Below are 26,573 nucleotides of genomic sequence, written 5' to 3' on the forward strand. Positions count from 1 at the left end.
CATATCGCGCCCATAAGATCATGATTTATTTCAGTATGAGTAAATGTTTTCTTGGAACGAAGTATATTAGTTGCTCCATCTTATTGCTTCATCTTTTGCATCCGATTTCTCAAAGGAAACTTCTCCAACCGTGTGCCTGCTTTTTCGACTTGTGTTCTTATTGTGCAAAATTAATTCAGATAGTATAAAAGTCTCATATAATTGCTAGGATATCCAAAACACTTAAATGTTTGATGATCTTCAATGGTTAACATATTGTCCTTGTTTTCCTGGAATTGTACAACATTTTTTTACTTGGAAGAAACGCCTTTGATAGTTTCATCAGGTAAAGGAAAATTTTTCCTGCTCTGTCAACATTTTTGATGAACATATGAGTTGAGATCAATTTGATGATGATGATGATGACATTACTTACAGTAGAAAATATTGTCGACACTCAGATCTTGTTACCTGAAATCTAAAGCTTTCCTCTTCATCTAACATGCTGATGATAGCTTAAGCTTGTTTCCTTAACAGCAACAAAAGATCTCTGTATAATTATAGTACCCCCACCATTCACCTCATGGAAGAACTCTATTTGGTCTTGAACAGCTTGAAATAAGAGCTAGCAAATGAACTGCCAATCACCTAAAGGAACTTGCAGCTACAGAAAACACTCATCAGTCCCAACTTCAATTAGGGTGAAGTCTTCTGCCAATCTTGGAAGCGTGCGCCTTAGTTCTACTTGTCGTTGTTTATGCTATCCACCGAATCAAAATATCATCTTGCAGTGTCAACTATGAAACAGGAATTCTCTCGATAGAGAGAAAGTGTAGGAAAAAACAGTATATGTTGGGCTGACAACAAAGGAGAGGAAACCTATGGTTTTCACACAATGTTTTTGTTTTCTAATCAACCTATAGTTTTCAACCATATGTTTTCTTTTCTAATCAGAAACATTTTCCATGTCGAAAGAAGGCACTCAATTCTTGTGAAAGAAAAACAGAAACTGGCAAAACACTTTTGTGGTGTCCATTTCAACCATTTTAGATGCATACACTAATACTGTTCTGCACGGAATTGCTTGAGCTCTTTCTTAGCTACTTTACATTGGCATCATACAGCCGTATCCTTTTTATCTATTGAAAGCTATAGACACTTTGCTTACTGCATAAGACACAACAACGAGTTCAATTGCAGACCCTGCTGCTCCCATGCTGGACTGTGCTCGACATCCCCCACCATGGCCAGCCAAAACCCATCTTCATGGGCCGCTCGCCGACGCTACACCCATCGGCGGTCTCGTCGCACCTGCCTCTCTTTGGCCTCCGACTCTTGTCGCTCCCCTCTCCCCCTAAACCCTTCAGCAGCACGCCAAAAAGCTTCAGACCTTCTTCTTCGTTATCCATCTTCTCCTCTTCCGCTTCCTTCTTCTTGGTTTCTGTTTCTGATCCGTTTCCTACGCTTAATGCGGATTTTTCCTGCATCAGAACACTGAGGTTTGGCTGACTGACACCCACGAAGTTGGAGAGGGAGGCTAGGAGCTCCCGGTACTGGCGCTTGGCCTGAGCTAGCTCGGTACTGAGGATTTGGTTGTCCATCCTCAGTTTCTCGTTCTCGTGTGTGAGTTCCAGAAGATGCTCAGAGGGTGGCAGCAGGGATGCAGTGGAAGAACTGTGAGCTTCCCCGGAATTAGACAGAGGGGAAGGAGGAGGACGGTTGTTTCTGTCTGCGCTGGCTTTTCCAGCGGAAGGAACTTGTGGCAGAGCTGCCTTTCTCCGGCGGATCTTGCAGAGGAGCCTTTGCTCCCCTTGCCGGAAGTTGTCATTCGCGAACTCCCACCGTTCCGGCACCACTTTGTGAAATCCCTGCCACCAGTCATAGCCATAGCTTCAGGCAGTAAACGACAAGCACAGTTGTACCAAGTAAATATTTAGCTGGTGGATAAGAATAACATATATAAATGTAGGAAGCAGCTCCTGACATCCAAGTAAATGGAGCTTTCAGCATTATTAGCAGCTGCAGGCTGTGGACAATTAATGGTGGGTAGGGTCAAAGTTCATGTGAACAGACAGCCTCGTCTCCAAATGCAGAGAAGACAATGACTTTGATGCAACTCCATGGTTTGAAAACAAGAAGCTCAGATTTCTTTGTGAGAAGGCCTGTGGAAACTGATGCACCTCCGTCGACTTTCGTGCACTACGGCTGCAGCTTTTTAATGCATTAGCGACAGCAGAGAGGTACTTATCAACTACTCTTTCAATCACCAGCGTAGTTTTGTATATCCAATTCCACGTTGTCCAAAGAAAACTAGAAATGGGAGTCTCTGCAGAATTGTGCTTCTCTCACTCAACTCTCCGAAGATGCCAAGTTATGCGATGATTCAAGCTTTAGAGATCAACTGTAGTCTTAGAGAATAATAATAATAATAATAATAATAATAATAATAATAATGTTCTTTAGCAGATAAGTTTGGCCACCGACAGTAACCAATGAAACAGTAGAGTATATTGGTCATGAGTCTTCACCTAAAATGCCTGACGACGAACTCACATCGACGATTCAAATGATATTAAGCTGGCGGATTATGGATCGACAGTACAAGTCGGAGAAGAAACAGAAGAGCAGTAGAACTTACGTAGGTGTTAAGCTGGCGGACGAAACTGGAGAAGTTGTTGTGCTTGAAGTGGACGGGGAGGAGGTCTCTGGCGAACTCCACCGGCTTCCACACCACGAAGGACGTGCCGGTCTCCCCCCACGATATCACGTCGTCCGTCACGTTGTCCTCCACCATCTGGTGCGTCTTCACCAGGAACGGCGCCGGCCCGCCGCCGCCGCGGCTGCCACAGTTGTTCCTCTTCGTCATCATGCCTACCTCTTTCAAGAACTAAACCACCTTAAGACTCGTGGACTCCTTTCCTATGAGAACAAGAAGAAAACTACAGGAAGAGCGATCGACCGGTGCACTATTTGGTTGGGTTTCAGAAGGATCAAAACGCGAAGACGAGGAGAGCGGTCAAGAACTCCCAACCCCAGCAGTAGAAACCGGTGATGATCACCCTGTTGGAGCAACCCAGACCGAGGCCGCCATCAACGTCGCTCCTCCCTGCAACACCTATCGGTCTCTCTTCTTCCATAACCCGACTCACGGAAACAAGAGAAATCATCTAACCCAAAGCCATGGAGATCCGAGGCCAATATGAAACTACGAGCCGAAGGAGAGAAAGATAGGGAGACAAAGAACCCGAGAGCAGAAGTTGCTTTTGGGCTATATGGATATAAATTCTTTTCTTTGGTGATGGGTGCAAATAGAAGTTTCCTTGCATCGCCGTAAACTTTTGGTCGCTTCCAGAGAATTCAAAGACGTAACAAAGGGAGCAAAGAAAGACAAATGCGACGGACCATCTCGTTCTTCACCTTCAGCTTTCCAAATGCTGTGCGCAACAAGACGCTCAACAATCCCAGAAAAGTGAATGCCTTTGACTTGATTTAATTTTTTGCATGCATTTACAAATAATATATATATATATATATATATAATGATTTTTTGTTCTTAATGCTGAGAAGAAAAGAGTATGCACCACGCATGAATTGACTGTTTCCTTGTTGACCAAGACAAACATCTAAATTCGACATGTCAAACCTGATGTAGGATCGATTAACATATCAGATGTCAGTTGTGAATTAGGTCTGTAAGGTAAATGTCGATGTTCCAGGTTTCTTCCAGGAGGAAGATATTGGTAAAGTAGCAGTAGGTGGGGGGAATTCTTTTACTAAAAGAACATGACTTTGGTGCTGTGCCTACTTGCTTTGTTCCTTGGCACCCTCATCTGCTGTGGAATCTTTCTCTTACTTATTGGTATTGGCTTCTTTTCAACCAGAAACAGTGAAAAGATGATGACATCGAAAGCCAAAGGAGGGGTGGACGTGGGTGGTGCATCTACATTTCGTCAAAGGGTTTGATTGTGATGACTTGTTTTGGTGCAATGTGGAGGAAGTTTCCATTTGTTGCTGCCTCGGAGTCAACACCACAAATGGTTGGCCCTTTGGCTCATAAATTTATCTTGTCATGTATCAGACTTTATCAAGTGATGCCTTTGGTCAAAAGCTAGAGATCGATCAACTCTTTTCTTGGAGGTTTTCTTTCGAATGACTCCTATGTGTGAGCTTTGCATACCTATCCACACTATATGTTTGTAATGGAACTCAAAATCTCATAGCTGTTTGCACATCAAAATTATTAGCAAGCTTTCGTCTTCCTCTCTTCTCTTCCATCTTTTATCTTCTCTTCTTTACTAAAATCAAACTCCTACTTTCTGTGTTCATTTTGAAGGATGAAATCGATGTCCGTTCCATTCTCATGTATGTATGTATGTATGTATCAGCATCACCGTCACCCGAAGAAACAACATTCGAAGATTGGTACGCCATTGAATGTGTCAGGAGGACGAGAAGAGATCCATCTAACATTAAATATGAATGGACTTTGTACCTCCATGCAGAAAAAAAAGTCAAAAACTGAGAAGAGTTAATCCAAAAGAGCATTAGGAAATTTTACTTGGTCTTTACGTTGCATGATGTCGAGTCCGATCAACAAAGTATACATACCTCATCTTTTCTTGACTGATGAATTTTCGGAGAAGACTTGGTCTTGTCTTCCATCTGTTGTTCCAAGAAATCTGCCTATTGTTTGGAGGTGCTTCCACAACAACATTTCAGAGTTGGGAAGGCCAAGTCTCAAAAGGACTCCCCCTCTGAAGCACAACACCATCAATGTTCGTAGTAGACCTTCAAACAGACCAAAGGCCACCATATATGATCTTGTCATTGATTGCCCTTTGCAAGCTTGTTGTAATCTCTTCTGACTAATGACAAAGGCCACTGATACAACTTCTGAGATACTGAGACAAAGGTTCACCCTTTCACTTTGTCCAAAACTGCATTGCGGTTAAACTATATGTGCTGAGGAAGGGACATATCGAAAAGGTACAATAGTGATAGGAAGAAGATTGAACATGAAGATATGGTGAAAATATAGTGATCTCTTTGACTAGGAAAATGATGCTTCTTCTTGTCATTTTGGGGCAAACTTTTACTCACACATGCAAGAAGCTAAAAACTTTGATGTTTAATTGACTTTGAACGATAAATCATGCTAATTCCTTCAATTCTATTATCTTAATCTCTTGGATGAACCGGCATCGCGAAAATGTAAACATAGCAGAAGAGTGCATTTGAATCTTCAAGCTGCCTAGTTTTCCTCTTCATTTAACTCGTTTTCTACATGTTAGACTTTGATGCACTTCATATGCTAGAAAATATATAGAGAACAACACTGGTCAAACTAAAAACAAACCATTCAAAAGTTCATCACATTCGAATATACTTTTCGTCTCAAGTCTAGAAGAACTGTACATGGACTTGGAATATCAACTGAACTATCTCAAATATTTAAACTGTACAAAAAAATTGCAGGATGATTAAAGTAGTAAAGGACAGATAGTTTTGAGACATGCGCAATCGACGAAGAAGTTACTATGATTACTTCTGTTTCCATCAGCTCTCATGAAGGATTTCAAGAAGTGTCTCATAATTTAAAGCAACTAGTGATGGCTCTTATTGCTAGCATTCCGTTCTTTTTCATTCATAAAACATTGACAGTAACTCCATTTCAGCTCCTGATCAACCAGATGCAGGCCATGTTTCAAAGTCCAGCAAGATAGTAATCACATGCTGCTAGAATTGATTGCCTAAACAGAATTTCCTGAAAAGAATATCGACAAGTACGATTCAATAATAATATCAAAATATGATCAAAGCGATCCAGCTTGCACAAGAAATTACTGGACAGGAATATAATCAAAGTATAGGATCCAACCAAGGTTTTAGTAAGTTTATTTTTTGGCTCTCTTCCTCCTAATTGATCGGCTTAAGTTCTCTGCTTCAGGATCCATATCTACAAAGTTCTGATCTGACACCTCTTCAAGTGCTCCAAGATTTACCTGATTCTGAAGTAAATAAAAAATCCTAAAGTTAGTCGAAAAGAGAAGAGCAAAAACAATGAAATTTAGACAAATCGAAGGATAATGAGCTTTGCACATTGAAATTTTCTCGCAACTGCTGGATTCATTTTAAAAAGACAGCACCGAACATCACGACTGGCACATGTAAGAAATTAAGTTTTTTTATGATTGTTGATTTGGGAACATAGTGAACGAGAGTTTAGACAGGGTATTTAGTATTTTGACAGTTCTCCAATAACATTTTTACCTTCTCCAGTGGTAAATGTAACTTGCATCAATTTTGACTAATTTTTAATGTTTTATGATAAAAAGACATTGTTCAAAGATACATCGACAGAGAAAAAGGCCTTACACTTGGAAACTGCTGTTTTGGACAGTGTGCAGGAAACTAACTCGAGCAGGATTCCTAGGATCAGTATTGATCAGATTCATCTAATCTTGCATGATCCCTAGGAACCATAAAACTATAGCTCATTGCATCATGAATGTTGTGATGTGGCCTTCAAGCTTTTTGTTCATCTTAAGAAAATAAAAATAAAAATTGTCCATGTTGTTGCTGAGGTTAATGTAGTTGTTGAGCAACACCTCTTTACACAAAATGAAATAAGGAAGAGGAAAAACATAACTGCAGGAAGAAACAGGTTGCATCCTGCATCGACACGACTAGTTTAGCAATAGAGTCCTAACAGTTCATAATTGAAGCTCTACAATGGGGTGAAAAATTGTTAGGATAGATTTGGCAAACAGAATTCTGTCACTTCCATACCTGACCATAGAGCATGTAGTTAGAGCCTGATCCATATGCATGCCTGTCTTTCTGTGTCATTGTCGGAAACCATCCAAAAAGTTTTCTCGAACCACAATCCGTGCTATGTAATTGGTTAATGAATGATGCTTCCAGAGAATTCAGATATAGGTTGTGCTTCTCATCTGTCCATTCCATGAGCGGGGATTGTGGTATCTGAAGTACCTAGTAAGAAGATGCTTTTGTGAGGCCATGATGATTATGAAGAACGGAGAATTGGCATGAATTATATATACTACATTTTCAGAATTTGTACCACAAGAGCATGGTTTAAAGTACTACTAGTAATTTGTAAAGTTGTCAAACAAAAATGGAATACTGAAACACCAATGCAGACTAAGTCGAAGACGAACACAGAACATACATACGGAAAGACAATAAAGTTTCTCCAGGTATTTGGACATCCCCTCACCTCCATGGCCATTCTAACTCATCTTCTTCAAGATAAAGAGAAAAGCCAATTACCAGCCAAAACCGGAGTCCTAAGAGCGCGACAACAGTTGCCTCAATTGACATTCTATACAATGATGGATCTTTTTTCTCTTCTTTGGAGCAGATGCATAACATTGTGCATCCAAAATAGTCATACCATACCGTAGTGTCTGACAAAAACAGAGCAACATAAGGAAACCCAATCTAAATCATCTCCAAACGAGAAATTAAACTAGGTAAAATGATCCTATCCTATTCTTGGAAGTAGTCATCCTTCCGATTGTATAATTACAATATGACATAGGATGGAAATATTTACATGGTAAGTGTATATAGAACATATGAAATTACAAGGGCAAACAGTCAAGTTCGTGAGCAAGGAAATTGAATCTTAACTCGCAGATGGTTTCAATCTCAACCTGATGGAAGGTTTTGGGATAACTTGCTCTCAACTTTTCTCAGAAATGACATGCCAAACTTCTGTAATAAGCTTTTCGCACTACATCGCAGCATTATTGCACATCCATATAAAACCTACTTAGGAAAAACACGAGAACCAAAGAAGAAACAGAAGGCACAGACTCCATTACCCTTGTAGCCCTTTCCTCGTCGGCGCCGGTGCCTCTCGGCTTCCGACGCTCCGCACCCGAGACCTCCCTCGTCGCCGCCGCCGCACTACCAGGCACGGGAGCCGGAATGGGCCTCCGACCATCGTCCATTTTGAGGGATAATGAAGGAAACTATTCTCGCGTTGTTGGAGCAAGCAATCGAAGAGCAGGAAGGGGAAGCCTCCTCGGGGCACAGCTCGCACGGACCGAACTATTCAGGGAAGGAGTGAGTGGGAAGAGGCGAGGAAGGAGAAGAGTCGGATATACGAAGAAAAGAGGAAGCCTAACTCAGCCGACGTGGCTGTGCACTTTAGACGTGGAGTATCCTGGCACCTTATTCCGTGGAAGATATTTTTGCCAACCAAAAGGAATCTCGGCGAAGATGCCTTTTCCTCACCTGTTTGGCCGCCTACCCGCGTTGTTATCCGAGACGACGGCCCGGTCCCACTGAGCGGGTCCCGCGAGAGCCGCATCATTGCCTCCTGTTGCGAAAGTGGTGGTCGGACGAGTAACTTTCGACGAGAGACGCAATTAATGCACGTGCACGATCTACGAAGATCTGAATTCGGAGCCGTTGGATTTGTGGTCGAAATATTATTATTTTTCGAAAACATCACCGCAAAATGTACAGTATTGCCTCTTCGTAATTAATTGCTATACCACAACAAGCCAACTGTTTAATTAACTTAAATACCCCATTCTTATTTATGATCCCAATGGGTTTCTAACCAAACTTATCCTGTTGGCTCTGCCGTCATCTGCCCACTCTCAGAGTGACAGCTGATGTATGCTACGAGGTTGTCGACAGCGTTCTATCTTAGAGTGGCCATGAAAACGTTAACCTGCACATAGACAATATCTGGTACTATATGATTCTTAATCAGCTTTCTAATTCATGTTTGTCATCCTATTTCCCATTCCTCGATTTGTCATAGGTCTCCAGGCCTTCGGTATATGACCAGGAAGCTGCTTAGGAGATATCTATGGCGCTGGAGCTTCTTGATAGTTCTCGGCTTATAAGGGTTTCAGTCGAGGAAGAAAACACTTTCCCCAAGGATGTTGGTAGTGTGGAATTGCTGCAACTTGAGCTCTGATCTCGAAGTCGTCATGATCGATGCAGCAGCAGCAGCGCACGAGACACAAGGTTTGTGGTAACAAGTGCATGCAGCACAGCTGCCGCGGCCTGCACGCGGTTTCCATCGCACGGCATGACGTCGCCTGCCTGCCAAGGGCGACGAGACTGGCGTCATTCTGATACCGGCCAGCAGCAGACCGCAATCCTTCATTCATCCTCATCCAGCTCTCCGGCGTTATCCATCTGCAGCATCCACGGAGACGTGCCGCGGAGTCCAACTTGCTTCGGTCCTCGTCGTCATCCACTTGATTGGCGGCCGAACGAAAACAAACATCGCCTGCAATTTTTGGCCAGAGCGTGTCTTTCTTCTTTACGTGATGGATGGCATTCGTTGGACGACGCCTGCAGACATGAGCTTTCTAGCTAGCCAGTATCAGCTAAGCTTTGTGGATATGTTGCTTCTGCCAATGATGGCATGCCTTCTGTTTCACTGAATCATATTCGAATTCTTCTTCCTTTTGCCAAGGTTTTGTTTTCTTAGTCTGTTCCTCTTATGACAGGACTACTGAAGAACAGGAAGGATTCGGGTATGGTAAGGTGAAGTTTTCTGCCCTTTAATCTTGGGTGTCTTTGTGCTAACACTATGTTTGGGTATGCATCTGCTTGGAGCTCATTGAGAAGGATACAAAACTAATCAAACCTTGAAACAGGAAAGCCAACTTTTGGGTCAGAATGGCTGGCGTCTCATTATGGTCATCCAACTACACGAAATCAGCTTGAGCAGAAACCCCCACAGAATTACGCAGAGGTCAATGTTCTCAACTGGCAAAGTTTACAGTGCCAAGTTTAGATCACTCTTGCAATCTAGAAGCAGACATGAAGTCCTTCGAAGGCTCTTCCACGATTACTTAATCGTAGTGAAGAACTACACTATCACTTTGCCTTTGGTGGATGAACTCGGACATAAAGTCGACATTGGATTGGCAAGTGTCGATCTCGCATAATCGATATCTATTAGAAGAAGGAGATGCATTAAATTGCCCTTGTTCGATGGGATAAGATGCGCTTCACCGCTTGTAATGATCAGTGGGCCTTCGTCTAGGGTTGGAATTGATCCCTCCCATGCATCCTTATCGCTTCACGGTTGCTTATCGGCAATCTCTCGCAGGTGCTCACACCGAGGAGCTTTTACACGGTTGTTTGTTGACAATAACTTGCAGGTGCTCACACCGAGGAGCTTCTTCAAGCTTCCAACTCGCCACCGATAACCCAATGACTCGATCATTACAATGTCTTCTTTATTTATTGCACTTTAAATGAGCGTGAAGCTTAAAGATCATATGTACAGTAAAATGCTCTTTTCGAAAACAAATCTGATCTGCGGCCAACGAGGGTCAAAGCAGGTATATACAGCCATTCATATCAATGGTCAAGCAAGAAATCTTGTACAAGGATAAGGTCATACCTTTCATGGGCGAAAGAGATAACGCAGTTTCATTACAAGCTCCACTTTAGCTTTCAACACATGACCCATGCAAGCGTCAAATGGAATGTTTGTGGGTCTCGTTCGCAACCCACTTCCCCTTATCCTCGTTCCGGATTACTATAGGCGCTGGCATCGCGATGGGACCCGCCACTGACGTGGAAGATTGACCGCTTGGCCCTACCGACTTCTATATAACGAAGCCCTCGGGTCTTCGCTTTCTCATTCTAAGCCATTCCTTCCTTTCTCCTCTTATTCTCTAGCTTGTTTGAAGGGATAAGACTGGGAGAAGATGAAGCCACTGTTGCTTGCCTTCGTCTTCCTTGTCGTGCTTTCGCTCACGACCGCGCAGTCTCAGATCCTCTTTCAGGTTGACACAGTTGTTGTTGTCTCTTATTCTCAGCTAATGTTGTGGTTGAGAGTACGATCAAAAGAATGATGATGCATCGCAGGGTTTTAACTGGGAGTCATGGAGGAAACAAGGGGGCTGGTACAACTTTCTGAGGAGCCAAGTTCCTGACATAGCCAGGGCTGGAGTTACACACGTCTGGCTACCTCCACCATCCCACTCCGTCTCGGAACAAGGTTCCACCTGTAGCCATGCAATACTTCTACGCCATCATCATCATAGTTATTTTTATAGCTTTATTTTTATATTTCTTTATTCTTTTCCCATTTCAAATCTTTATTGGCAGCAGTTTACGTTGTATTAGGTTCACATGTCTGATCCAGGCCAGGAGGAGATAACCTTGAGTTAGCTCACTCCCATCGTCATGACGGAGACGTGATAGTGCGTTTTATATATCAGATAAACCATGTAAAAAACTTAGAAAGACGGCTAGCTTTCTCACCGCTTAAATAGGATCTCTGGAGTAAATGTAGACAGGTTTTGGATAGGATTCACTTTATGACGTTGGTTGCTAGTTCTCAGTCGTTATTGGATAAACGTAGCATTAATTAGATTCCACGGTCGTTGCCTTTATGTTGCAGTACTAACCAAGAATGCAAGCAATCGACTCCATTAGGATCGTCAACTGCATGATCCTTCACCATGAGCATCTATCTTTTCTATCTCAGACGCACCGTCAAACTTCTCTTTCAGGTTACATGCCCGGTCGGCTATATGATCTCAATGCGTCAAAGTATGGAACTCGGGATGAATTAAAGTCGCTGATCGCGGCGTTCCACGACAAAGGGATCAAATGTGTGGCCGACATCGTCATCAACCACCGCTGCGCCGAGCGCAAGGATGCGAGAGGAATATACTGCATCTTCGAAGGCGGGACGAGCGACAGCCGCCTCGACTGGGGGCCGCACATGATCTGCAGCGACGACACGCAGTACTCCGATGGAACCGGAAACCGCGACACCGGCGGTGACTTCGGCGCCGCGCCCGACATCGACCACCTGAACCAACAGGTCCAGCAGGAGCTCACGGACTGGCTGAATTGGCTCAGGACTGATATCGGCTTCGACGGCTGGAGGCTCGATTTCGCCAGGGGATACTCCCCGAGCATCGCGAAAATCTACGTGAGCCATACCAGCCCCGGCTTCGTGGTTGCAGAGCTGTGGAGCTCTTTGACTTATGGCGGCGACGGGAAGCCCGCCTACGACCAAGATGGTAGCCGCCAAGAGCTGGTCAACTGGGTTCACGACGTGGGCGGTCCGGCAGCAGCGTTCGACTTCACCACCAAGGGTGTACTGCAAGCTGCGGTGCAAGGTGAGCTGTGGAGGCTGCGGGATCCCCAAGGCAAGGCGTCGGGGATGATAGGGTGGTGGCCGGAAAAGGCGGTCACATTCGTCGACAACCACGACACCGGTTCGACCCAGAAGCTGTGGCCTTTCCCTTCTGACAAGGTCATGCAAGGCTATGCTTACATTCTAACACACCCGGGGGTTCCCACCATTGTAAGTACCACGAATTTGCCTACTTCATCACTAGCAAAAGATTCATGTGCATCTGATACAAATATCGTGTTCTTGGGTGTGCAGTTCTACGATCATCTGTTCGATTGGGGACTCAAGGATGAGATCACTGGGCTGGCCGCCATTAGGACTCGCAACGGGATTCTTCCGGGCAGCACGCTGCGTATTCTAGTTGCTGATGCTGATCTCTACTTGGCTGTGATTGATGAGAAAGTTATGGTGAAGATTGGCCCGAGATACGATGTCGGAAATCTTGTTCCCGCCAACTTCCACGTAGTTGCCTCCGGTAATGGATACTGCATCTGGGAAAAGAGGTGATCGTTCCACGATGAAGAAAGGTCTTGGTGGTCGTTTCTTTGCTTTTCTTTCTCTGCATCACTGCTATAGGTAGGTTTACGTATGACCGTGGAGCTGCATGGTCTCCTAGGAATGGCAACAATTCTTGTTGTAATAGGCCAACCTGAGAAATAAAATCCAAAGCATTTGGGTCATATATTTGCGTGTGTATGTGTTTGAAAACCAGCAACAGCTGACGATGTTCTCGATAAACATTATCGGACTAAAAATCCGAATCGGGTTCGAAACGGATTCGGATGTAATGGCAGCTGCCCGATTCGGATGTTGAAGCACGGAGAGCGACTGACGATGGTCCTCACGCACCAGTGGATTACGATGCTGACATTATTTGTCATGTTGACTGGCCCATTAGTGCAGGTTAACAGGAATCAGTCAACTTCCAGTCGATGACAGCTGGTCCGTCGGGAGAATGGAAAGGTCTACGTGGATAAAAAGTTTGACTTGTAGACTAAAGTCAGCCTGATTCACGTTGGCTCGAGGTCAAAAACTTCACCGTGGAAACTCCGCGCAGTACACCACACCGCCTGTCAAGCACCCACTGGATACTATCCGGCGTGTCACATCCACCACCATCTCCACCAAAGTTTTTGTGCCACTTTCACCCATCACTTTTTATCCACGTCAGCATCTTTCCAGATCCAACGTCTCAAATCTTACAGAAGTGAATGGGGTCCATCGGCGGATCCGTGTTCCACATTCTTATGGCGGATTTCGCAAAGCGGGCGTCGGGATATATCCAATCTCGCTTTGGAAGACGTCGGACAGGTAAGTATAGAATGGATGGATCTGCGTGTGCTAATTTGTCGCCTCGCCTAGGTTCGGGTACGAACGCTCACGAAAGAGACGCGGGTCCAGGTGCGAGTTGTGTCACTTGCACACATGATTGCCTCGTTGAAGCATCGATTCGTGCTCAGTTCACCGAATTAAGACGCGATCCGCCAAACGAACAGTGCCATTTCAGACCCACCATTGCGGGACGACCAGCAGCCACCCGTTGCGTAAACGCCCCCAAAAACTAAAACGGCGCAGCAATAATCACAGATTAAATAGGTAGGTTGTTAGGAATATTCTGATTTTGTCTTAATAATACACGGTCGAGTCGACCAAATAGCTCAAGCCCAATTCTGGATTAAATCTGTCATTTTGGAGTTAAATCCAGGTTATTGATGATCAATTACCAGCATATTTTTACTAATTGACACTTCCAATCATCGATTTCAATAAATCGAAGTTTTGCTGATTTGATCCTTAAATCTTATCAGGTTATTAAGCTGGAATAATGGATTTCTCATAAATCATGTTGAGATTTTATTGAGCGATGTGCACCACGTGCTTCCCATCCCTACAATTTTTCTCCGCGTTGAACATGTGATCGATAGCTCCGAGACCAACAGATAAATCAGACGCTCCACCCACACTGAGAGGAGCCAAGTGTATCCGCGTGAGTCTTCTTACGTAACCTATGACGTGATACTCTCCCCGCGCTTTATATACCCACTCCAACGCTCTTCTCTCGACTTGAACACAGTCCACTCTCGTAGCAGCTGCTCGACAAAGCTCAAGCGACCTGCGACAGGCTCATCTCAGCTTCCATGGTGGCAAAGAAGGATCGCCTCCAACTCCACACCGCCCTCTCCTCGGATCCCCAACGAGTCATCGCCAAAGAAGGGACGAGCGACCGCGACCATCAGCCTTCCGGCGCTCCTTACTCCCGCATCTCGCGCGAGCAGGAGCAGTCCATCATCATCGCCTCACTGATCCACGTCGTCTCCGGCCATCCCCCGGAGGTCCCACTTGCCAGCACCTGCGGTGTATGTGGCATTGCCGGATGCCTGGGCTGCGACTTCTTCGTCTCCGCCGCGGATAACGAAGACGCGACGCCGCCTGCAACCTCGGAGATCATTGATGGGAGTGGCGAGATGCAGGTAAAGAGGAGGAAGAAGAAGAACAAGTACCGAGGCGTGCGACAACGGCCGTGGGGGAAGTGGGCGGCGGAGATACGGGACCCCAGGCGGGCGGTGCGGAAGTGGCTGGGGACGTTCAACACCGCGGAGGAGGCGGCGCGGGCGTACGACATGGCCGCCATCGAGTTCCGTGGTGCGAGGGCCAAGCTCAACTTTCCTTTCCCGGAGCAACCTCCGGCGCTAGGCGGAGACCAGGGGACTAGCCAGTCCACCTCGCTGTCTTCTTCCCATCAGCCGCAGCAGCAGGGATTTGGCGCGCAGCAGAAACAGCAAGTCGTAATGGATCATCAAGGTCAGGAACTGATCGATCTGTGGGCAGGGATTCAGGACCTGATGGCACTGGACGACGAAGAGCTCTACAATGGTTCTAGCTAGCTAGAGCAAGTCAAAATTCATCCGTTGACTAAAATCAATGTCACTGATATGTCATAGGAATCTGGAATGGTTTTAATCGTATTCCGGATGTAAAATACTTCAGCTGATTATTATTATTCTTTTAAGAGTCGGAAGAAATTAATTGATCGATGGAAGGAAGAGTGTGAGAAATAAGGATGAGGCGGATGAGTGTTTGACCCGCGTCGAGTGCGATTCGACCGCGTCGGTGGGTCCCATGGCGTATGATGTCTGGGAAAGATCAAGCGGTCGCCATCGCGAGCTTCCGGAATCGGGTCCCACGGCAACACTTACTGAGTCCGGTGGTAGTCTATCCGTCACGTTGTTGTGGTCACAAGTACCAAGCAAACGAGGACCGCTGGTATGTTACGCTGAAGGTGAACGCTCTTAACGTGGGCGCTCAGTTCTGTGGGAAACGTTTCGCCAATAAAACAATTTCTTTCCTTTTTATTTATTTTTATAATAAATAACTACAAATATTCTTCCTCCAAATCTTTTTTTCTTTAAAAAAATTAAAATCCCATAAGTTCATATTTATATTTTTATTTTAACAAATAAATTAAATTTATTTTTTTTTTCTTTTTTAATCTTTTTTCTTAACACCACAAATTTTGTGGATTCGTCGATACCTTGGGAATCAAATATTTCATAAAAAAATAATAATTAAAAAATAATAATTTTATAAGTTTTTCATCTAATGCTGATTATCAGCTAATGTTATCTCGACTCTTGATATATATTAAATTTGAATCATTTATCTTTTATGCTTATACTAATATCGAGAGGGACTTTTGATTTAGTTCATCTAACACTTAAGTTAGTATATTACGAGATAAATAAGAGAAAAATTATCATAATCCGATAGGATAGAATAACTTGTCTTGTTATCTCATCAAACCAAGTATTAAAAAGAGAATTTAAACTTTAAATATCATATTCATCTTTTTATACTCGAGCGGTTAATAAAATATTTTTTAAAAAAATAACTAAATATTTTTTATTTTTTATCGTGGCTAACATGATGTATTTGTCCATTAGTACTTGCTCAATGAGAACCAAGAGTCCTCATATTAATTGAGAAAAAAAAATATAAATAAATGATTAATTCGATATTCTTGTGGAAGGAGAAGGTACATCATCATGCACAACCTTTACTCAATGCAAATGCCATCATTGAACAATATTATTACTATTATTTTCAATAGCATGCAATTGGAATAACACTATTAATCAATCATGGAAAAGTTCCGATTTATGATTCATCATGATATCACTGGCCTTAGAAATTTCGTAAAATAGGAAACAAACAAAGCTCTCGATGAAAGACAAATAAAATGACTCGTTCTATTAGGATAATAGAGTATGCATGGATGAACTTTGCAACGCTACGACAGGTTGGTAAAGTAAGACTGCAAGTCTCCAAATCAGCAACAGACACACTGCAGTCACATTTGCTTTAAAATTCACTTACCCTGATGATGATGATGAGAGACAAAGGAAGACACAACCCTAAAGCCTACCTTCATGCCCTACTTTGACTGCTAATCCAACATCACCTGGATAATATATCCATTGTCATTTCCAACACTCGTCATGGATTTAAGTTAAGTCCTAGTGCTCAGACACCTCTCTCTCTCTCTCTATCTATCTATCTATCTAATCTCTTTTCAGCGTGTCAAATCTTATTTCCAGCCTAGCGATATCAGAACGCTGCCACATTAAAGCCTCGAGAGCAGACATCACTGCATTTATGATTAGTGTATTGTGCTGCATCTTCTTCGTCCGCTTGAGGGGAAAGGGTAGAAGAGAAGATAAAAAAAAAAAATTCAAAGTTCTGTCACCAAAAACACAAAAAAAAATCGGAATAAAATTAATATAATTCGATAAATCTCTATCTATATTTATGAAAATAAAATAAAATATTAATATATAAATTTAATTATAAGATTATTGAATTATACTTATTTAATTATGAGTTTTCTTCTTCACTTTATTTCTTTAATTATACTAATTTAATTATGATTTATATAACTACAATGAATTATACTCATTTAATCCAACTAACTCTTTCAATTTTTTTAGATTTTTTAAAATCATCGTCACAAAAAAAAACTATTTTATGCAACGATCTTAAGACTCAAAATATATTTACAAAAATAAATCTCAATTCACTAAAAAGTTTCAATTTAATTAAGACTCTAGTAAGTAATTTGAATATACTTAACTCTTAAAAAGACTTACCAATCATAACAATCTCTACCTCAGTCAGTCTTTTTTTTTTTTTAGCTTCTATAAAAATTGAATCATTAGTTTGAAGAATTCATTACAACTATACAGACCAAATCACCTGTCACCTAATTTTAATAAGCTTATCACTGTATCATATGCAATTGAACTGAATAAGTGATGCTACTTATTTCTGAAGAAAGATATTAATTTCATCGTCTTACCACGATTAGATTTTTTTCCGTACAATCACCTACATTTAGAAAATCATGAATATCATCATTATTTTTTATACTATAAATGAAGCTCCTGTCTTATGTACTTATTATTTTTTATTGACTCTTTCAGATTTTTATTGTATTAATATAATATTTCTTTCATTAGAATCATGCAATCCAATTTTCAGAACTCTACCTCTAGCCTTATACTCGTAACCTTAAGAATATAAAAAGACTCAAAAAAATTTAATTTATTTTTGTATCATTGGAACATAAGCTATATCCACTAAAGTATCTGGTGCTCCATCAATCATTACTAACACCCATGACCTCCACAGAAAAGCCATCACATAAACTTAGCTTACTAGTAATTTTGTCATTCAATGAATCAAAACAATCATAGCAATCATAAGTAACACAAGTAGAATATAAAAACTAACCCTTCTATAAAGATATACCGTTACCTTTGGCATTGGTCATAACATCTCCATCACCAACTATCACTTGAGAGCACTAATTGTTTTTTCTCTCTATTTTTTTTTCTCGAATAATTTTACATTATATGTTTGTACTCTTTGCATTTATAACATTGAACATTATCGAATGATTTATTTGTTAATCTTGACTCATCGCACTAAAATCTACCCTTATTAGAAAATCTTTTTTTATCGACCTTCACCCTGAATAACTAATATCTCACCATCCATATTTTCATATTTATCTTTTTTCTTAATATCATGAGACACTAAAACTTTTTTAACTTGTTCTGGAGTTACTATATCTCTACAAAGCTATCATACGAGTCAACAAATGATATAAGAAGTAATAGTATATTATCTTTTTCATCAATTTTTTTCGATTGATCTATTATTTTTTTTAATATGTTTATATGCTCCGCTAAGTCTCCACCTTCCTCTATCCTTAGCTTATATAACTTTTACATCATAAGCGAATTATTAGTTAAGTTTTTTTTAGATAAAACTTTTATAAATTATCCCAAATGACCATAGTAGAGTCACCATCAATAAAATTATTGATAATATTATTAGCAATACAAAGATAAATAGTACACACTTTACCTTAAGCTAATTCCAATCTTCATCTCACATCTTTTTTGGTTTGTCTACGTATTCCTTCTAAGGTTCTTACTAAGCCTTACTGAACAAGAACAATGTGCCTTTATAAGTTTTATATGTTTTATATAAATTTATATATATATGGTATTTTATATAATATTTTTATATATTTATGTCTTTTGATTTTGTTTATGTTTTACATAACATATAAAAAAACTTACAATATGCTTAGTAGCTCTATTTTGATTAACTTTTATGATCATTTTAGTCATATAAACATAAATTATATGTCGTCAACATGCATAGAAAAATTGCCTAAAAGTAGACCAATAATGTAATCATTTTATAAGTTTTTTAACTTCACGGAGTGATGTGAGTATTAGTCAGTACAACACCTTAGAGCTACTATGGTAGCATATGACTAGATATACATTTGGGGTATTATCTAAAGTTGGTTCATTGTCTTGTTTATTATATAGGCACTTGTGAAGACTTATAGTCATGGTGGATTATCTTAGACCTTTTGTCATGTGATCTTTTAAGCATACAAAATATATATTTATAATTTGTATTGTCTATTACTTGTGGGATTCCTAGTTAAATATTTTCTCTAATTTGTCTTCTATTTTACAAGTCCTTATATGATCATAAGAGATTTTGGAGAGATTGATCATTTGCAGATAAATACTTAAGGGTGTTGCATGACTGTTAGGACTATATCTAGGAGAGTCCTAATTGAGAGGGATATTCTGTTAGGACTCTAGCTAGGAGAGTCCTAATTGAGAGGGACACTCTGTTAGGACTCTAACTAGGAGAGTCCTAATTGAAAGAGACATTCTGTTAGGAGGTTTTTTCCTAGAGAAGAATTAGGAGTTGTAAGGGAAAAGGAGTCTTGAGTATGAGTCATATTAGGAGTTGGTTAGAAGTAAGGGTCTTAAGTATGAGTCCTATTATGAGTTAGGGTTTAGAAGCCCTATAATAGTCATGTATTCCTTCTCTTTTCATAGGCAATAGATGAATCTTTTCTACAGCCTTTGAGCAGCAACTTGGAGGGAGGAACCCCTATAGAGTTCCAAGGAGGCCGATCCCCTGAACAAGCTAAGGTTTTAGCCATCTCCCTTCCTACCACCAGTCTCCTCGAGGACATTAGGGAAGAATGGAAGAAGGATCCAGAGATCAACAAGATCATAAAAAAATTGGAGGAGGATCCAAGTGCAATAGCCCACTACACTTGGGATTCGAGGGATTTACGCTACAAAGGTCGCATTGTGCTTATACCTGACTCCCCTTGCATCGCAATCATCTTGCATGAAATGCACTCTATACCTTCAGCAGAGCACTCTGGATTCCTAAGAACCTACAAAAGAGTGAAGTAAAATTTTTATTGGAGAGGGGTGAAAAAAATTATTGCTGAATATGTGGCACAATGTGATGTATGTCAACAGAACAAGGGTGAAACTGTGACAAATCAAGGGAAGCTACAACCACTACCCATACCAGACTCAGTGTAGACTGACATCTCCATGGACTTCATTGAAGGGCTGCCATCTTCCAAAGGTAAAAGCACGATTCTTGTGGTGGTTGATCGACTTACGAAATATGCTCATTTTTGTGCTGTGAGAAATCCCTACACTACTGCTAGTATTGCCTAGATTTTCATAGAAAATATTGTTAAACTGCATGGGATTCCAAGGTCCATCGTAAGTGATCGTGACAGGATCTTCACTAGTAAATTTTAGACCGAGTTATTTCAGTTACAAGGCACCAAACTCAAGATGAGCACAACATATCATCCACAAACTGACGGCCAAACAGAGGTGGTAAATAAGTGCTTAGAGACGTACCTCCAGTGTTTCGCTAGCGACCGACCAAAAGAGTGGGCGAAATGGCTTCCTTGGACCGAATGGTGGTATAATACTACATATCATTCATCTACAAAATGTGCCCCTTATAAAGCATTGTATGGTCGACCAGCACCTGTGATTCCAAAGTATGTAATTGGCTCGGCCAAGGTAGATCAGGTTGACCAAGAATTGATTGATATGGACAAACTCTTACAAATGTTAAAAGATAATCTCTCTATCGCTCAAGCCAGAATGAAGCAGCAAGCCGACACACGACGAAGTGAAAGAGAATTTTCAGTGGGAGATTGGGTTTATCTTCGCCTACAATATACAAGCAACTCTCTATCAACACTCGAGCCTCCATGAAGCTATCCCCACGTTTTTATGGGCCATATCAGATCACAGAGCATATTAGAGTCCTGGCATACAGACTTAAATTACCTGAGGATGCCAAAATTCACCCTGTCTTCCACGTATTATGCCTAAAGCCCAAGTTTGGAGAACACGAGTCACCAGATCCAACTGCCCAACACAACTGAGGATGGAGTTATTCAAGCCCAACCATAGGCCATCCTCGATCGCAGGATCGCGATGCGTCGCCGACATCCCTCTAGTGAAGTACTAGTGCACTGGAATAATCTACCACTTGAAGACGCCATATGGGAACCATATGAGGAGCTAAAGACCCGGTTCCCTGAGTTCATGGAATCTCAGCCTTGAGGACAAGGCTGATTTGAAGAGGGCGGGTCTGTTAGGACTCTAGCTAGGAGAGTCCTAATTGAGAGGGACACTCTGTTAGGACTCTAACTAGGAGAGTCCTAATTGAGAGAGACATTCTATTAGGAGTTTTTTTCTTAGAGAAGAATTAGGAGTTATAAGGGAAAAGAAGTCTTGAGTATGAGTCATATTAGGAGTTGGTTAGAAGTAAGAGTCTTAAGTAGGAGTCATATTAGGAGTTAGGGTTTAGAAGCCCTATAATAGCCATGTATTCCTTCTTTTTTCATAGGCAATAGATGAATCTTTTCTGCAGCCTTTGAGCAGCAACTTGGAGGGAGGAACCCCTATAGAGTTCCAAGGAGGCCGATCCCCTAAAGAGATCAACCCCAAGTTTAGAATCTGCAAGGGTTCTAACAATGACTCATTTGGGGGAAACTTGCATAGAGACATAAGGAAAGGAGTCACTCAAAAGAGTGGGCATTCGAGATTGGTATTCAAAATAATGACTAACCCTTAATGCGAGAGACACCATAAGGATAAATGAGCTCAAAAGAACGTGGAGCATAGAAATGTTAGGATGGTTGATTTTGAGCTAAAGCTTAATATTAGTAACCAAACTTGACAATACTCAAGGGAAGTGAGAGCAGTTGGCAAAAGATGAGACTGTATAATAAGGGATGGGTTGTTCGATGGCTAAAAAGATTATACAAAGCTTATAAAAATAAGAGGAATTGCTAATGCAAAAAATTTGATACTTGTATAAGGGTTTGTTTATATGCGATAAATTAACCATCCTAAGGCAACCAAAATTTAGTGCTATAGAGTATGTTACCTTTCTTTTTAACATAAGAATGATACATTCTTATGAGGCTAAATTATGTAGGTTCAACATATTGTTAGGGCTTGAGGGGCGTAGCGAGGGCTCTATTGGCAAAAAGTCATAATCTAGCATATGCATTTACAGTGGCAGCAAGGCATAATAGTCTAAATGGATAATAGTTTCTAAAATTTCTAAAAGAAAGGATGCGAAGAGAAAATTTATTATAACAAGACAAATATATAGGAAAGATAAGTTTCATTTTTTTAAAGGGAGAATCATATGTAACAGATCATACATGTTGAAGGGGGTACCTCAACATGATAACTCCATAAAGCTCAATGGCCTGAGCAAGCAGTGAAGAGTTGTAGCATGATCTTGCATAAACTAATATATTAGTAGATATATTATGAGATCAATGAGGAGTTATCCTAGATAACAACAAATGAAGGCACACTTAAAATTGATATAGAGATCAGACTCAATGGAGAACTATCTAATGAAATGATGGATGCAAGGACTATTATTAGCTCAATGCAAACTAAGTGGCGAAGCAACTCGAGTGAAACTTAGTGAAGTGCCTGAGCCACATGAAATGAGTCAATACATAAGACATAATATAGAGTAGAGACACGAAGCTTTCCTTAGATAGAGGTAAAGGATATAAAATTTTATAAAGGTAAAAGTAAGATTATGTCATTCAATGGGTCCCTCATTCTGATGAAGTAGACTCATCTTGCATAATGTGAAAGTTTAGGAGAGCTTCAAAGCACATTCATCTTCTCTTGATAAAGCAATTGACAAAAGGACTGAGACAACTCAACTCTTAGGGTTAAAAGGCCTTAGCATAAGGCAAGAGGATATGGAGATAGGTAGTCTTAAAGAATATGTCACAATGATGTCATTTGAGTTATCGCAAATGAAGTTTTAAGCAACGAAGATTATGCTGGAGGTAGGGGCCTAAGATAAAAAATATTACACACTAATTTCAATAAGTCAATGGAATTCGAGAGCTATTTGGCAACAAACTGTTTTAGAGCTAGGCTTCATCTATGTTCGACCAAAGAGAGGGTGAATGAAAGTTTAATGCTAAAGTAGTGAATATAATTAGAGATGGCAATGACCTTGTGATGTACTAGTAGAGGCTACATATGGAGAGATTATAATATGAGTTCATCCCATAAAGATTAGAAAATAATAGAGAAGTCACAAAGATGCGACATGATGTAGCATTGCATATCATGATGGAATAATTCAAGGTAATGCGACATATACAAGAGAACTCTAATGAGGGACTTGTTTATAAGGTATGATCAAGAGCTATTGAGAGCTTTACTTTGATGAACAATATGATAATAAGAGCTATGGATTCAAAGAGTGAATACCTTGGTATTATAAAGATAAGTCTTCCATGCATGCATTAAATTTTTTATTAGGTAAAGTCATGATCATCAACATATGGAGGTTATGTACCATCGAGAGGGATTTAAATACAAGTATAATGAGCCAATGAGAGGGAGACTTGATCATGCAGAGGTATAATCAGAGTTGTTAGAGAGTTGGATTGTTTCATAGCTCATATTTGCTTGAGAGAGATCGACAAGTCAAATTACAAGGCTGAGCGAGTGAACATTACTCTCAAAGATGCAAAATAGAATATAATCAATGAAAGCCTTGTAATATGATGACGAAGACCACATAAAAGTTGCAATCTATTTTTTCATTGACTAAGGGGGAATTATTTGAAAAACATAAAGGTATCGAAACAAGTGGTCGAAAGGGATGAGGAAGCGATGATAAATCTAGATGGACTTAGCTACCTAAAACTAAGTGTTAAGATAGAGGTGGATGTTGGGAAATCATGGGGGTAACATTACATGCATAGCGGAAGAACAGAAAATAGAATCCCCAATTTACTAAAGATGTGTTCGTCATCATATGAAGATTGGTGTGCAAAAATTCGTGAAACAAAAAACCATGTGTGAGATAGATTGTGTTACCTAGGGAGAACGTATATCCCTGAATCTCTACAGATCTCTAGGAGAAGATGAAGGAAGTCAAGTACCCTCCTCTCTAGCGGTGATCCACTATTAGGACTGCGACGACCCTCCTCAAAACTCCAAGCATGCATTGAGGTGGAGAAATGGGATGAGAATAGGAGAGGCAAGCAAAAGACTCTAGCATATGAACTACTGATTCCCTTATTTATAGAGGTCCCCTATCAACTTAACTCTAATGGATCCTCCATGATTGGGTATTAGATCTCCATCCAACTACCCAAGCCTCTTAGATTATAGATCTCTATCCAATAATCTATCATTGGCTGTTATTGGATCTCATCCATAAGATCTAATAATTCAGGGGCTTATTGGATATCCAATAAGATATCTCATATCCGAACTCTCATCGTAATACCTATCATATTTGTGTGACTCTCTAGGCCCAATATTGAGTTAATCGTGAGTCATACATGTCAGAACTCCTTCTGGCTCAGTGAATTATTATCTCCATAATAATTTATTGGACTCATCGATTGTAGATATACAAGGTCATTACGCCGTAGTCCCCAAATGATATAGGGGAATCCAATCCATTGGACTTGTCTGTCCTCAATTATCGTGTACCTATAGTCCCTCATTCATCTAATATCCTAGAGACTATATACCGGGCATGGTGCTGTCAGACTCATACAGTTTCTACTCGAGTCTCACTCTAATCGAATTCTCCCAAAGAACCCTTTCTCTCTCAATACGAATGACTCTTGCTAGGGATTTGTCTGAGCAAGAACACATGAGATATTCCTCTCATAACACTGAGAGTGGATGATCTTCTATCGACACTCAATAGCCCTCGTGAGGTTGAGTGTCACTCCTGATGACCAGTTGTGCTAGATCCGAGACATCCAGACCTATAAGTCTAGTATCAAAGAGTGGAGCACTCATACAGAACATCCTTGGTGTCTTAAGTCTAAGGATCATATACACCACTAGGACTATGAAATCATTGTCTGGTAATAAGGCATCATCAACCATTCAGTATTTCATAAGCAAATCAATCAATGAACTCATTCCACAATGAGCACCTGTATTGTATTCCTAGTGTTCCCACATGAGCAGCTATGAGACCAACTGCATCCATCATATGGATGAGTATACAACACATCGGGTTGTTCAGTTATCTCGATGTTTTAGGATTTGTGTTTAAAGATGAATCGATCTCATTATCGTGATCTCATCACGATCTGATTCTCATTGCATAGATCTAAGGATATCATGTATATATGTAATAGTCAATATAAAGTGATAAAATGTCAAAATATAATAAGCAAAAAGATTACGTTTCAAGTCTCACGTGTCATCACTCACATGATTGACTTATATAGCAAATATGACTAACAGTGGATTCATAAGAGTGTTGCATGCTACAAAAACAGATATATTAATTATAAAGAAAGAGACACATATGTAAGATGACTAATAGTATGACCATAGGCATGATAGTATCATTGTACTATTGAGATAAGACTTTTATAGAGTAATCGATACTTTGCTCTCATAGATGAAGAGCATATGGTCATAAAACGGGGTCAAGGAGATAAAGAATACAGAGATAAACTTTGAGTATCGAGACAAGACAAAAGGGCAGAGGTTAGGAAACTTTATAAAATCGGTGTCGATTGGCTTCTCATTAAGATAGTCGTAAGTCAGCGACTTTGGGTTGATTTAGGAGTGCTCAACCAAGGGACAAAGTAGGTAGTACATGATGTTATACCTTTTTACTCAAAGGAGTAGTCGATGAAAATGATAAAGAAGATGGTATAATCCCAAATGTTATCATAACTATTGGAAACTTGCTCTAAGACGGAGTGAAATTTTACTCTTTTTGGGCAAGACTTTTTGTATTCCGAAAGTTCGATGGCAATGCAAGGAGTGCAAACATTATAGGTGCTTTAGAAGTATGAATAAAGAGTAGATAAATGTTAGTAGTTAACTTGATATATAAAATACAATCATTGAAGAGGCGAACAAAGTTAAATAATTATTATCTTCTCAAGAGAATTGGTGAAATTAAATACTTCGATTCTCTTATTTATCTAGCAAATGAGCTCTACACATGTTAAAAAATGCTTTGAAGGAATTTAGTAGAAGACAACAGTTGTCAAATTCGTACCAATGGTGATTAATTTTATTGAAAGTAGATTGTCCATTTTATTTTTTAATAAAGTATTAATTAGAAAAAAAAAAGTGATATGGACCTACTTAGAGATCATAACTAAATAGCCGATAGACAAATTTTGTAAAAGAAAATTCTTAAAAACTTTAAAGTTTGAAAAATATTGTTTGTTAAAGCTCTAGAAAACATTCATCCAATTGAAGCAGTGTTAGGAATCATTAAAGATCAACATAACTCAATCGATCCTTCATTAAAGTCAAAGTCATTAGCAACTTAAAATAATATTGACAGATTAAATTTTCACTATTCAACAATAGCAATAGGGAGCAGTTAAAAGTTAAGATACGTGTATTGTAGTTAAAGTAGAAGATTGAAGATTTAATAAAGATAAAAAGATGTAATATCCACAAAGGTTTCGAAGAGAATGTCAAAGGAATAAGTGAGAGAAATTGTCATA

At 40.4% G+C, this 26,573-nt stretch overlaps 4 protein-coding genes across 6 annotated transcripts; 2 read left to right on the forward strand and 2 right to left on the reverse strand.

Moving 5' to 3' along the window:
- Positions 1–989: 989 nt before the first annotated feature.
- On the reverse strand, positions 990–3,406 carry LOC135679157 (heat stress transcription factor B-1-like). Of its 2 annotated transcripts, XM_065192602.1 has the most exons (3): positions 2,939–3,405; positions 2,618–2,850; positions 990–1,847 (listed from the first exon to the last, which is right to left on the reverse strand). In XM_065192602.1, exons 2-3 carry the CDS (start codon positions 2,846–2,848, stop codon positions 1,170–1,172), a joined length of 909 nt encoding a protein of 302 aa, XP_065048674.1. In that variant the 5' UTR covers positions 2,849–2,850; positions 2,939–3,405; the 3' UTR covers positions 990–1,169. The 2 variants fall into 2 exon arrangements, with proteins under 2 accessions (XP_065048674.1, XP_065048675.1); XM_065192603.1 differs by having other exon boundaries at positions 2,618–3,406.
- A 1,912-nt stretch (positions 3,407–5,318) lies between these two features.
- Positions 5,319–8,131, reverse strand: LOC135680001 (uncharacterized). Of its 2 annotated transcripts, none has more exons than XM_065193980.1 (4): positions 7,830–8,131; positions 6,769–6,972; positions 5,858–5,987; positions 5,319–5,743 (listed from the first exon to the last, which is right to left on the reverse strand). In XM_065193980.1, exons 1-3 carry the CDS (start codon positions 7,956–7,958, stop codon positions 5,874–5,876), a joined length of 447 nt encoding a protein of 148 aa, XP_065050052.1. In that variant the 5' UTR covers positions 7,959–8,131; the 3' UTR covers positions 5,319–5,743; positions 5,858–5,873. The 2 variants fall into 2 exon arrangements, with proteins under 2 accessions (XP_065050052.1, XP_065050053.1); XM_065193981.1 differs by having other exon boundaries at positions 6,769–6,963; positions 7,830–8,130.
- A 2,485-nt stretch (positions 8,132–10,616) lies between these two features.
- LOC103992212 (alpha-amylase isozyme 3D) lies at positions 10,617–12,822 on the forward strand. The gene is made up of 4 exons (XM_009411829.3): positions 10,617–10,775; positions 10,858–10,990; positions 11,508–12,313; positions 12,398–12,822. The coding sequence occupies exons 1-4, from the start codon at positions 10,698–10,700 to the stop codon at positions 12,647–12,649; spliced, it is 1,269 nt and encodes a 422-aa protein (XP_009410104.2). The 5' UTR covers positions 10,617–10,697; the 3' UTR covers positions 12,650–12,822.
- A 1,387-nt stretch (positions 12,823–14,209) lies between these two features.
- LOC135679159 (ethylene-responsive transcription factor ERF109-like) lies at positions 14,210–15,186 on the forward strand. Its single transcript, XM_065192604.1, has one exon. It carries the CDS (start codon positions 14,281–14,283, stop codon positions 15,025–15,027), a length of 747 nt encoding a protein of 248 aa, XP_065048676.1. The 5' UTR covers positions 14,210–14,280; the 3' UTR covers positions 15,028–15,186.
- Positions 15,187–26,573: the final 11,387 nt, after the last annotated feature.

The sequence above is a fragment of the Musa acuminata genome, chromosome BXJ1-7 (assembly GCF_036884655.1).
Source record: "Musa acuminata AAA Group cultivar baxijiao chromosome BXJ1-7, Cavendish_Baxijiao_AAA, whole genome shotgun sequence".
In the NCBI taxonomy this organism is placed as follows: Eukaryota; Viridiplantae; Streptophyta; class Magnoliopsida; order Zingiberales; family Musaceae; genus Musa; species Musa acuminata.